General features: G+C 48.6%; 2 protein-coding genes across 3 annotated transcripts in view; both read right to left on the reverse strand.

Moving 5' to 3' along the window:
* FNDC1 (fibronectin type III domain containing 1) overlaps nt 1-13448 on the reverse strand; it is an 83127-nt gene that overhangs the window by 22063 nt on the left and 47616 nt on the right. The gene's annotated exons all lie outside the window — the stretch shown is intronic.
* LOC149310960 (uncharacterized) lies at nt 7262-11186 on the reverse strand. Its single transcript, XM_089528433.1, has 2 exons — nt 10253-11186; nt 7262-8037 (listed from the first exon to the last, which is right to left on the reverse strand). Exons 1-2 carry the CDS (start codon nt 10853-10855, stop codon nt 7336-7338), a joined length of 1305 nt encoding a protein of 434 aa, XP_089384559.1. The 5' UTR covers nt 10856-11186; the 3' UTR covers nt 7262-7335.

A 13448-nucleotide genomic window follows, 5' to 3' on the forward strand; every position in this document is an offset into this window, starting at 1 on the left:
CATCATCCACAGACTGTTCCCAAGCACACACCTATCTTGGGTACTGTTTTTGGATGTGTTAACATATTTTCCTCTTTTCCTGTCTTTTCAGAACCTACAGCATGCTGAGGACGACCTTTCTGGCGCTGGAACTTGATTACATAAATAAGGAAGACAAGCAACAACAAAATAAATGATTTTAATTGTGGTGTTAGGACTATTTACAAGGGGAAGAGGCCGACTCTCACGCACTCACAACTATGCACACAGGCACACACAGAAACCAATTTACAAAATATGGGGTCAAAAAGAAAACAACTGCAGGGTGTTCCATCACAACCTGCAGGGGGGGGAACATACACACACACACACACACACACACACAGACACACAGCCACCCACCCACCCACCCACCCAGACATCAACCCCACACACACACAAACACACACACACAACAACCCACCCACCCACCCAACCACCCCACACACACACACACACACACACACACACTAAATGCAATACAATAACATAAATACCCACAGGCTGTTAATGCACAGCCTGTGGTGGGAGGAGGGCGCAATCACTCCCCATCACGGGGTGGGGATCTCGGCGCTGCAGGAGGCTGGGGCCGTGGTGGTGACCCCCACACCCGGGCGTGGTACAGGAAGTCGTGCTGTTGCTCTTGTGTCCGCCTCAGGTCTTGAACTGCCCTTTCCAGGGGACCCAGGCGCTGCACAACTGCAATGTGAATAGAATGTGTTTAGAAGTTCCATTACTCCTGCGCCCCCCTCCTTAAATGTTGTGCTGGTGAGTGATGGGTGGGGGGTAGTGAGAACAAACCTTGGTCCAGCCTGCCACTGAGGCTGGAAACTTCGGCCCTAAGTAGGGCGACCTGCTCAGCCAGCGATGGCTCTTGGCCTTGAGGCTGGGGCAGTGGGTGGTCCTCCAGCTCTTCTCCAGCATCATCTAGAGCAGGAAAAAAGTGCAATGACTATGACTACCAAATGGGTTTGTATGACACTTCCAACCTCCAGGATCCTGACAGGAGAGCCGTGTTAAAATAATTGCATGGATAACATGGAGGGAGCATGTTTTCTCCTGACCCACAGACTTGGGCAGACTGCAGCATTAGGCACAATTTCCACACAGGTGTGTGTTAATCTCCCTCAGACTGTAGTGGAGTTTCCTTCCTTTCAGGTCTCTAAAATGTGCAGGATGACCATCTGTGAAGAATGTGTGTCGAGTGGGAGTCGATGCGTGCCTCCCTACTCCAGGCGTGGATGATTCCATGAAACCAAACACTAGAAATGCCCATATATATATATATATACACCTTTATAGGCATGTGTATATGACTATGTATGTGTGTATGTGTGTGTTTGTTGGCGTGCATACATAATCTATTGCCAGGTAGCTATACACTTCTGTATACGTGCGCACACACAGTCCCAATTCAAATGTATATATGCATATGTATCCACACACCCACTAACCTTCCTGGTGAGGAGGTGGGCCACCATCATCCTCCGGCTCCTCCCGTGGGCTGGGCAACGCGGCAACCATGTGCCTCCCACGACGTCCTATGTGATCAGAACACAGGTAGACGGGAAAGATATCACCACAGATGTCAGGGAAAAGAAAAAAAAAATCTGAGAGGCAATTGCAAAACACACTACTCACCAGCAGCAATGTTCTCCTCAATGGATGGGCCCCCAGCAATCATCCAAAGATGCCACATCTCATGGAAGAATGCAGGGGTTTGCTGTGGTGCTGGGCTGTCCCCATGGGCCCTGTACGCCCTGTAGAATGCAGTGCGTAGCACCTTCAGCTTTGATGCCACTTGCCGCCATGACCTCTCAAGCCCCTGGGCCTGCAGCTGGCGAGAGAGCCGCCGGTAAATTTGCCGGTTTGGGTGGGAGGTGGAGCCCATTACAATGTGTAGATCCACATCCCTCTCCAGGAACTGGAAAAGGAACTGGACCTCATCCTCCCTCCAAATGCTCCAGGACCTAGGCATGCTGGCAGAGGCTGGGACCAGGCAGACAGACAACTGCTTTCAAAAGCCTTCCTGGCTCCCCCAGGCCACAGGACCTCACGTGAGACTTTTCCCAACTTCCCCCTAAAAGTTTATTCTTGCCAGCAGATGGCGCTACAGGCGGCTTGTGCGCATGCGCGAGCAAAGCGAGCGCCATAATTTGTCTTTGCCGGCAGAGTACGGTAGGAAGGATCGCTTGCTTTCCTTGTGGAAATTCACGTCCCGGTAAAGTTAAAAACAACGCACGTTATTTCGCGCAAGAGCACTCTGCCTGCCTTTGGAAAAGACACGCGGAGCAGTGAACGTTCTATCGCGGGAGCCCGCTGCCTTCCAAAGGGAAGACATACAGAGCACGTTATATCGCGCTGCAGCACGCTGCATTAGGAGGTAACCTGCCTGCCTATTTTTCTGCCCTTTTTCACTGCATTATTCCTTATTTTTCTGGAAAAATAAATCTTTAAAAAATCCTCGCATGGCCTTTACATGATAGAGAGTCGCAGAGAATACCAGAAATGTGCTCTCCTGTGGCATTATGCACTCTGTAAGAAATTCACGCATGGCCTTTTTCAGAATTTCTATCTTTCTGCCTTTTTTCAATGCATTATTCCTTATTTTTCTGCCAAAATAAATCTTTAAAAAATCCTAGCATGGCCTTTACATGACTGAGAGTCGCAGAAAATACCAGAAATGTGCTCTCCTGTGGCATTATGCACTCTGTAAGAAATTCACGCATGGCCTTTTTCAGAATTTCTATCTTTCTGCCTTTTTTCAATGCATTATTCCTTATTTTTCTGCCAAAATAAATCTTTAAAAAATCCTCGCATGGCCTTTACATGATAGAGAGTCGCAGAGAATACCAGAAATGTGCTCTCCTGTGGCATTATGCACTCTGTAAGAAATTCACGCATGGCCTTTTTCAGAATTTCTATCTTTCTGCCTTTTTTCAATGCATTATTCCTTATTTTTCTGCCAAAATAAATCTTTAAAAAATCCTAGCATGGCCTTTACATGACTGAGAGTCGCAGAAAATACCAGAAATGTGCTCTCCTGTGGCATTATGCACTCTGTAAGAAATTCACGCATGGCCTTTTTCAGAATTTCTATCTTTCTGCCTTTTTTCAATGCATTATTCCTTATTTTTCTGCCAAAATAAATCTTTAAAAAATCCTAGCATGGCCTTTACATGATAGAGAGTCGCAGAGAATACCAGAAATGTGCTCTCCTGTGGCATTATGCACTCTGTAAGAAATTCACGCATGGCCTTTTTCAGAATTTCTATCTTTCTGCCCTTTTTCACAGCATTATTCCTTATTTTTCTGGAAAAATAAATCTTAAAAAAATCCTAGCATGGCCTTTACATGATAGAGAGTCGCAGAAAATACCAGAAATGTGCTCTCCTGTGTCCTTGCAATATTTATTCTTGTCATTTTTTTAAATTTACTATAAAACCCTGAAATATTATCTGCTTATGCATTGCTAATCCTTAAATAATATCAAGCATGGCCATGTAATTTTACCTGACTAGCTTACAAACCACGAAATAACCGTCCCTGTTATTATTTTGACTAGTAAAAAGGTTATGAACCCTTACCTTTTGATCTTAGTGGATTATTCACCAATACACAACCCTTTCTTAATAAATTAGTAGTAGTAAAAAGTGATCAACCCTGACCAGTTGATGTTATTGGATTATAAACCAATAATCAACCATTCCTTTAGGTATTTGAAATAGCTTAAATCGGCAACCTTTCCTAATGGCTATTTTTTTCACCTGCTTTGCTTTAGCCATTCCTCCTTGACATCCAGAAATAACGACATGGAACACCCGAGGAACGGCTCACATAGCGCCCCCCAACGGAAGCATGGCAGAGGAATATTCTGGGAGCATGCCCAAATACTGGATCTAATAAGTATTTGGGGCGAAGAAGAGATTCAAAGGCAGCTCTCCAGCAACCATCGTAATATTGCTATTTATGAAATGATATCGGAACAATTGGCAGAGAGGGGCCATTCCAGAACAGCGCAGGAATGTAGAAATAAATGTAAAAGCTTAAAACAAAATTATAGCGCTGTGTGCAAACAGAATCAGCAGAGCGGGAATGGACGGCAAACCTGTCCTTACTTTTATGAAATGGACCAAATCTTCCATGGAAGAATAAGTGCAAAGCAGCAGAAAGTCCTGACTAGCTATCCATCCGAGACTTCAGCAGCACCCCGGGAAGAAGCACAAGAAGTTCCCGCAGCTGTTATTCTTACAGGTATGTCGGTGTTGCAAATGCCTGTTTGAAAGGGAAAACCACCCTTCCCCACGGCTTCCCTTGTGCCCAAGAACCACTCTTCCCATTCTATTATGGACAGCCAGATGGTGAAAAGCTTACTGAAGCCATGACATATCACCGAGAATAATCCTTCAGCAAGGCTTCACAAAAATATGTCCATTCTTCTTAGGGTTAAATACTTCCATTGCAGTGTTTCATGACCATCTTTTGTGTCCTGTGTAGAAGGAGAGGAACCAGAGGTGTTGTTGACCCTCCGATCTGTTCCGCAAGACGAATTGCCGCCCGTAGGCACGCCGGCCCCTCAGGAGCCAGAGGAAGAGGATCGGGAAAGTAGTGATGGAGGTAGGTTCCTGTATCATGGAAAACATCCCTTCCTGTGCCAAATGCTCAGAGGGGCTGCTTTATGGCATGATACTATCCCCTATCAGACCAATGGTGGAAATCCACACTTTACGTTCAAGTATTAGTCCGAGTAAATGGTTTCTGCACATCATTTACTGGGTATTCAATAACAGAGGTGGGGGAGTGAGAAAGAATACCTGGCACAGCATGTAGTGTGGGTAGGGATTGCAACTGTCATCCTCTACCATTTCAAAATGCATGCCTTTATAGCGATGGCTCTATATGTGAACATGAAAAGCCTATGGGAGAAAATGCTTCCTCGGTGTATGTCTCCACTTGTTTTGGCTAAGGACTTGCCATGTTGTTCCTATTTTCAATTTCAGAAACGTTCGTGGAAGGCCTGAACATCACACAGGAGGATAGAGAGGGTGCCATAGAAGGGGAAGGAACAGCGGCCATTCCCGAAGCCCCTCCCGCCCCTCCATGCGGTTAGTGTAATCTACACCCATTCTACACCCAATTTAGGAAGTCCAAATGCTCAGCCTCGCCCGCCGTTTTCACTAACATTGCATTTCCTCTTTTCTTTTGCAGTACCAGATAACGGAAGAAACAGGCCAAGAGTCGACGCTCCCCAACCAGAGCCACAGGGGCCAACTGAGGGAAGAGCAAGGAGAGGGGAGCACATAGTGAATGCGATAATCCACCATGGGAAAAATGAGTGGGAACTGTACAGAAAGCAGAACAGGATTATCGCAAATAGGAACATGCGCCAGATGCAGCGGTTTATTGATAGCTGCACAGCCGAGGCGCAATCATGGAACGAACAACAGCAGTTGCTGACAGAACAAATAGGGAAGGCAATTGATATCTGTTCACAGCTTGTCGCACTGCAAGAGGAGGACTTGGAATTGCGACGAGAGGAAATGGAACTGAAAAGGGAGGACTTTGCTCTGCGGCGAACCCAGGCTGAACAAGTTGTGGAATATCAAAGGGCCAAATTGGATTTACTTCGAAGAGGAAGCCAACAGCCCAAAGCAGGTGTCAGTCACTTTCGCAGGCCTTTGTGTCTGGGAAACGCTCCCAGCCATGCCCCAATAGCGCAGCCTCCCCCCATGGCTGAGGAAACAGAGGAGGAAGAAATTGTTCCTGGGTCACAATGGACACTTCCAGTCGAGTCCGAAATAGTACCGGAGCCCGCAAGAAAGAAGAGGGTCATAAAAAAAAGGCACCTGTATTCACCATCATGACTGCTGTCTGTTGAACGTCACCCATCATACTTGTTTTTAGTACACGTTCAGTTAGCAAGATATGTTGTGTTATGTTATGTTATGTTATGTTTGCACTAGTAAACTTTAGTACAATCAACACTTTGCTGGTCCGGCTTGGGTAATTGCCTGGCTAGCCTGTGAGGGAAGCCATGGCAGAACCAAAACACATAGCGGGCCTAGGATGCAGGGAAAGTGGGAAGCGAACTTATAAAGGGATGCCACATGTAGGAAATGGTCCCAAGGTTTGTGCAACAGCATTGCAGCACATGGGAGCCGTGGAAACAGATGATGAGGGGTATCCCCTCCATATCTCTGGCCTGTTACAGAGTGCCAAAATAAAGCTGATTCAGGTCTATTTGGAGATATGCTGTTTAAATGATACATGCATCCTAAGAGTCCAGAAGTGTGCCAAAGCCACACTCCATTCTGAGGTGCTGGAGTGCTGCTGTGGTGTAGCTGTCGGATTCTTAGGATGCATACAGCATCCAAAAGCCATGTCAAGGGATTTCTCTGCATCACCTCTGCAAAGCCTGACACAGGACCAAGGTCAGAGAGGCCCGCCAGCCAGAAGACACAGGAGAAGGGTGAGGACCAGGGGCCCTCTCTCTAGCCCCCAAAGAACCTAGCTACGACCCTGCTCGGGGCAGGCATTGCTATGAGGCCTCTGCCAGGGCCATTGAAGGCACTATGCCTAACATTAGGTGTGGGACTCTGCCAGGGGTGCAGGTGGGGGCATAAAAACTTGGTCTCTCCCTTTCTTCCCATCTCTGGCCCCATCGGAACCCATGACGCCATAGGTGTGTTGGATCCTTTGGCAGACTTGTAAACACGTGGTGCTGTAGCAAGGGAGGCTGCACTTTCCTTTTGAATTGTTAGGTGTTTAGGTCCAGTTCTGGGCAAGCTGCAGGAAAAGAGATTCCACCACCACAGTAGGAAAAAATGCCTGACAGTAAGGGCTGTTTGAGAATGGAAAAAACTCCCCCAGAGAGTAGCGGAGTCTCCTTTCTTGCAGGTCTTCAAGCAGAGGATGGATGGCCAAGTGTAGGGGATGCTTTACTTTCGATTTCCTGCATGGCAGGAACTGGATGGCCCCTGTGGTCCCTTCCAACTCTACGCTTCTTATGCTTCCATGAGGAATGATGAAGGTTCGCACCCACACACCCCCTCTTCAGCACTTGCTGGGTTTTTTAGGGCAAGGGAACACTAGGGCAAGAGATTGATATTGTCTGTTGGAGGGGCCAGGGACCGGCAACAAGCAAACTGACCAGTGGGTCCCCTGCCCAACAAGTAGGTGTAGGTGCCTGTTATATAGGACACACGTGGAAATTTTAAAAAAGGAGAACCCGACCGCATGAACAGAGCATTAACATGTTTTATTTATAATTACAACAACAGTAGGTTACGAACATGGATGGGGCCGATCTCCACCACCTCAACGTTGCTGCTGAAACCACCTGGTTAAAGCAGTTCTTACAACTTTCCCTTCCTTCCGGCAACGTTCTTGGTCAACATTCAGGAGCTCTGGGAGAGCAACCACCCCAATGTCCCCGACAGCATCATTGTCATTCAAGCATGCACCCCTAGTCTCACATATGTTGTGAAGCACTGCGCAGGCACTCACAACAGTAGCAAAGTTGGGCTCCCCCACAGTGAGGTGCCCGAGTAAGCATCCAAATCGATTTTTCAGCCTCCCAAAGGCTCTCTCCACCACGCAACGGGCACGGGATAGAGCGGCATTGAATTTCTTTTGTTCTGGAGTGATGGTGCCCCCCCGGTAAGGTTTCATGAGCCACTTACGGATGGGGTATGCACCATCACCTAATAACAGTGGTGGCACCTGAACACCTTGAATAGTAATACTGGGATTTCCCGGCACGAACATCTGCGCTTCCATCGCCTTGAAGATTCCTGTTTGGCGGAAAATGTATGCGTCGTGATGTCTCCCAGAAAACCCCGCCTCTATGTTAATGAATCTCCCGGTGTGGTCAGTAGTTCCCTGCATCACAATTGAGAACCCATATTTGCGGCTGTAGTATTCTTCGGCCTTTCCTCGCGGTGGGCGTATAAGGATATGTGTCCCGTCCACTGCCCCCACACAGTTAGGAAAGCCTAACTGCTCGAATCCTTCCATGATCTGTACGGGAAAAATAACAATTAGCTTATGTCGATCATGCCCTCTTGCATAATACTTTCATAAATGGTCTGGATGATGGGAGAGGAGGGAGCAGAGAGATGGGGAGGCCCTCATGGGTGGGTGCTGGGAAGCAGTCTGTGGATGATGGGAGAGGAGGGAGCAGATAGAAGGGGAGGCCCTCATGGGTGGGTGCTGGGAAGCAGTCTGTGGATGATGGGAGAGGAGGGAGCAGAGAGAAGGGGAGGCCCTCATGGGTGGGTGCTGGGAAGAAGTTTGTGGATGATGGGAGAGGAGGGAGCAGATAGAAGGGGAGGCCCTCATGGGTGGGTGCTGGGAAGCAGTCTGTGGATGATGGGAGAGGAGGGAGCAGAGAGAAGGGGAGGCCCTCATGGGTGGGTGCTGGGAAGCAGTCTGTGGATGATGGGAGAGGAGGGAGCAGATAGAAGGGGAGGCCCTCATGGGTGGGTGCTGGGAAGCAGTCTGTGGATGATGGGAGAGGAGGGAGCAGAGAGAAGGGGAGGCCCTCATGGGTGGGTGCTGGGAAGCAGTCTGTGGATGATGGGAGAGGAGGGAGCAGAGAGAAGGGGAGGCCCTCATGGGTGGGTGCTGGGAAGCAGTCTGTGGATGATGGGAGAGGAGGGAGCAGAGAGAAGGGGAGGCCCTCATGGGTGCTGGGAAGCAGTCTGTGGATGATGGGAGAGGAGGGAGCAGAGAGAAGGGGAGGCCCTCATGGGTGGGTGCTGGGAAGCAGTCTGTGGATGATGGGAGAGGAGGGAGCAGTTAGCAGGGGAGGCCCTCATGGGTGGGTGCTGGGAAGCAGTCTGTGGATGATGGGAGAGGAGGGAGCAGATAGAAGGGGAGGCCCTCATGGGTGGGTGCTGGGAAGCAGTCTGTGGATGATGGGAGAGGAGGGAGCAGAGAGAAGGGGAGGCCCTCATGGGTGGGTGCTGGGAAGCAGTCTGTGGATGATGGGAGAGGAGGGAGCAGATAGAAGGGGAGGCCCTCATGGGTGGGTGCTGGGAAGCAGTCTGTGGATGATGGGAGAGGAGGGAGCAGATAGAAGGGGAGGCCCTCATGGGTGGGTGCTGGGAAGCAGTCTGTGGATGATGGGAGAGGAGGGAGCAGATAGAAGGGGAGGCCCTCATGGGTGGGTGCTGGGAAGCAGTCTGTGGATGATGGGAGAGGAGGGAGCAGTTAGCAGGGGAGGCCCTCATGGGTGGGTGCTGGGAAGCAGTCTGTGGATGATGGGAGAGGAGGGAGCAGATAGAAGGGGAGGCCCTCATGGGTGGGTGCTGGGAAGCAGTCTGTGGATGATGGGAGAGGAGGGAGCAGAGAGAAGGGGAGGCCCTCATGGGTGGGTGCTGGGAAGCAGTCTGTGGATGATGGGAGAGGAGGGAGCAGAGAGAAGGGGAGGCCCTCATGGGTGGGTGCTGGGAAGCAGTCTGTGGATGATGGGAGAGGAGGGAGCAGAGAGAAGGGGAGGCCCTCATGGGTGGGTGCTGGGAAGCAGTCTGTGGATGATGGGAGAGGAGGGAGCAGAGAGAAGGGGAGGCCCTCATGGGTGGGTGCTGGGAAGCAGTCTGTGGATGATGGGAGAGGAGGGAGCAGAGAGAAGGGGAGGCCCTCATGGGTGGGTGCTGGGAAGCAGTCTGTGGATGATGGGAGAGGAGGGAGCAGAGAGAAGGGGAGGCCCTCATGGGTGGGTGCTGGGAAGCAGTCTGTGGATGATGGGAGAGGAGGGAGCAGAGAGAAGGGGAGGCCCTCATGGGTGGGTGCTGGGAAGCAGTCTGTGGATGATGGGAGAGGAGGGAGCAGATAGAAGGGGAGGCCCTCATGGGTGGGTGCTGGGAAGCAGTCTGTGGATGATGGGAGAGGAGGGAGCAGATAGAAGGGGAGGCCCTCATGGGTGGGTGCTGGGAAGCAGTCTGTGGATGATGGGAGAGGAGGGAGCAGATAGAAGGGGAGGCCCTCATGGGTGGGTGCTGGGAAGCAGTCTGTGGATGATGGGAGAGGAGGGAGCAGATAGAAGGGGAGGCCCTCATGGGTGCGGGGGTAGCAGACAGAACCCACACACTTGCACAGACGTGTATCTGTGTATCTATCTTTCTATCTATATATATCTGTTTATTTATATGTATATGTATATGAATGCTATCCTATTGGGGTCTATATATCAGCATATATGACACACGCACACACTCGCATTCATACTTACCCGATGATGATTCTCCAGCCGTACCACTTTCCGGAGAAGCACCTTCACAATGGCCTCGCACACCTGGATGCAGATCACAGACGCTGTGGAGCTCCCAATCTGGAACTGGCGGGCTACATTCTGGTACGTGAGTGGGCCAGCCAGCCACCAAATTGTGATGGCGACCCTCTCCTCCACAGTGATAGCCCTCCTCATCACGGTGTCCATCGCAGCAATATGGGGCCGAAGGATTTCAGCAAGGCGGAAGACGGTGCCTCTGGGCATCCTGAAGTGCTGCATCCACATTTCGTCGTCCCACATGTGGAGCAGCTCCTCGTTCCACCAGCTACCCTTCATCTTCGGGCGGATCCAGTAGCGCCGAGGTGCCGGCATTGTTGCCACAAAAGCCAGGACCCGATCCGCATCTCCCCGCATCAGGAGTCTAAAAGCTTGCCTAGTGTGGAAATCACCGACTCCCCTGGCTCGCATCCACTTTGTCAGGTACCTAAACCATATCCTGCGCCTTGCCCTCCTTCTATCCTGCAGCTGCTGGTACCTAAAAATCAGCTGGGATAGCACAGAGAGCATGAGCCGGAGAGCCTCCATGGCGGGAGTCCCGGGCATCGTTCCTTCCTACCAAAGGGAAAGGAAAGCGAGAGAAGCAGAACAGTAGAGGCAGCGGTGACTCTCACGTTGTATCGCGCTGTGCTGTTCCCGCTGGGCAATGAACGTGCGCGAGAAACAGGAAAGGGAAGTGACCTCATTTCTCACCCCGGAAGCGTTTAAGGTCGCAACCCATGCAGGGCACCACTGAGCATGTGCGAGGGGGCCGATACGAATCGGCCAATCCTCATGTTGAGCACCGGTGTGACCAAACATTCTGCACTGAATGCACTTCGCGCGAATGCGTATTGGCCAATTTGAATCCTGCCAATTCGCAGGGGCTCCCAGGTATGATGGTATTGTGCGAAATAACGTGAATTCGAACCCCCCAGTGCTGAAGACCCCCAGTTCCAGACTCATCTGATAAGGGCCTATGCACCAGCTGCAGCCCTCCCTTCACAGCCATTCCTTGGCTAGTGAACAGTGGGGAGGGATACCTGAAGAAGTGTCCAGCTATGTCCATATAGGTAGATACAAAATTAGCACATCATCTGCTGAGACTTCCAAATAGCCCTAGCAGATCTCACTGGCAATGTAATCACTGTACATCTAGCTAGGGGAACATAGCCACATGATTCTCTGACCCCTCTGCTACCAGCCATGGAATGGGTGGGTAGGCAATAGTAAATCCAGGGGACATTGAATGACCAGTTGAAGTCTAGTTCCACATATGGAACCATTGTGCTTCTGCCTTATTGAAACTTGAATTTTAAGACTTATGGTGATTGTTCTAAATTCTGCAAAATTTACATTCCTATGTACTGGTAATTTATATGCACCCTTAAGCCTGGCTTTCCACCACCAGAGCATCCCATTTTCTCTGCTTCAGATTCAGTATTTGAACCTCTTTTGCAGTATTTTGAATCCTTTCTACATATTCTGTAAGTTTAAATGGTCTAAAGAAGCAGGCATTTTTACAATACTCTTGGATTTTGTGGGCTGTTGTTGCCTCCATGACCATTTTTTGTGGGGAATTGTTGATAAAGATTTTCTTGGACCTGCATTAGATGTTCTTCAAAGCCCCCCACCCTGGGCATTTTTTGCTGAGACAGCCCTATGGTCTGAAGGACAAATTTTGTCCTTTCTGAATTTCCCTAACATTTTTCTGATAGACCTTTTTGTGTATGCAGTCTTGACTAACATATTCATGTTAACACAGAATCATGGGTGTTGCACTCCAACAACATTTGCATGGCAACTTATTCCCCACTTTCTACCATCTATCGTTGTGTTAGAACAACACAATTTACCTCATAACTGGAAACAGAAGACTTAGCCACCCGGGATTAGTAAAACAGCAGAAGAGAATGACAAATGAAATACAGCCTACATTTAAATGTAATGTATCCATGGCCATATGAACAAAAATCATGGTCAAAATTATTGTACTGTAAACCGCTCATTTTATTACCACCATGACATCATTAATTAAAATAAACTTCTTTCAAAGTGTATTGTCTGGGAAGTTATATAGCAATTCCTGGTTTCATTTAAATTGCATTTTCTCCCCCCCTCAAAGAAATATGTAATTAGTCATGATTAAGTAGTCTTAATCAAGACAATGATCTGAGTTGCTGTAGAAGCTTGCATGTTATTTTCAGCAATCAGGCCTCTATTAGTTCTGCTAGATTCCCAACTTGCAAACACGCACACACTCCCTACTGCTGGAAGGAAAAATACTGACATTCTCCAATTCCTAGCAATGACTTGGCCATTTAGTTTATTTCTCATCCAAAAGTGAGTCTCACCAAAAGAACAGCATCCTCTAAAACCACATGACCTTCCTAAGTAACTGGCTCAGACAGGGGAAATGCCACCAAAACCTGGATTATTTTCCTTGACAATATTCCATTCAACTTCAAATTTAACTTAATGTTACGTTGCATAGAAAATCTAAGACAATTACTGCTCCAAGTACTAGGGCTTCAGGCTTTAACTAAGGCTGGAAACAGACAATTGGTTTTTCAGAATGCTGAAGGTCATATAATGGAGCCAAGATTTCATGTGGTGTATACTGCAAAAAACATGGTTGAGAAGAAACATTAGTAGAACAAACAAGACAGGGAGTTGTGCATGTGTGTTTATAGGTACTACTTCATCTGGATACCAAATGCATCTGAGGAAGTAGGCTCAAGTCTATGAAAGGCCATTGCATATGAATACTACTGGTTCCATCATGCCACATTTAACTGACTGAAAAGCTATTGTCTGTCTCTTGCCTTATGAATTTTCCCAAAGAAAGGATCTCATTTGGCATAACAAAGCATTCTGCTGTATTGCTACTAGCACCAAGGGAAACTCCATGGGAGTTTGAATTAAAAGTGGTTGCTCTTCTTTATGAGACACCTTTGGCAAGCTCTGGGACAACAATATTGGTGGCCCAGACTACCTCTTATGTTAGGAACATCTCTTCTAATCACCTTCTCTTCTGGTATATTCCTGTTTTTTCTCCACACTACCTGAATCCTGCTAGAAACAGCCTATACTTTTAAGATCTTTCTCAAAGGCTATCCTCACAGTGCCCACATCTTTGTCCTTTCTGACAAAGGGACTA

The sequence above is a fragment of the Sceloporus occidentalis genome, unplaced genomic scaffold, assembly GCF_023333645.1.
Source record: "Sceloporus occidentalis isolate IW3139 unplaced genomic scaffold, rSceOcc1.0.p SCAF_6, whole genome shotgun sequence".
Classification (NCBI taxonomy): Eukaryota; Metazoa; Chordata; class Lepidosauria; order Squamata; family Phrynosomatidae; genus Sceloporus; species Sceloporus occidentalis.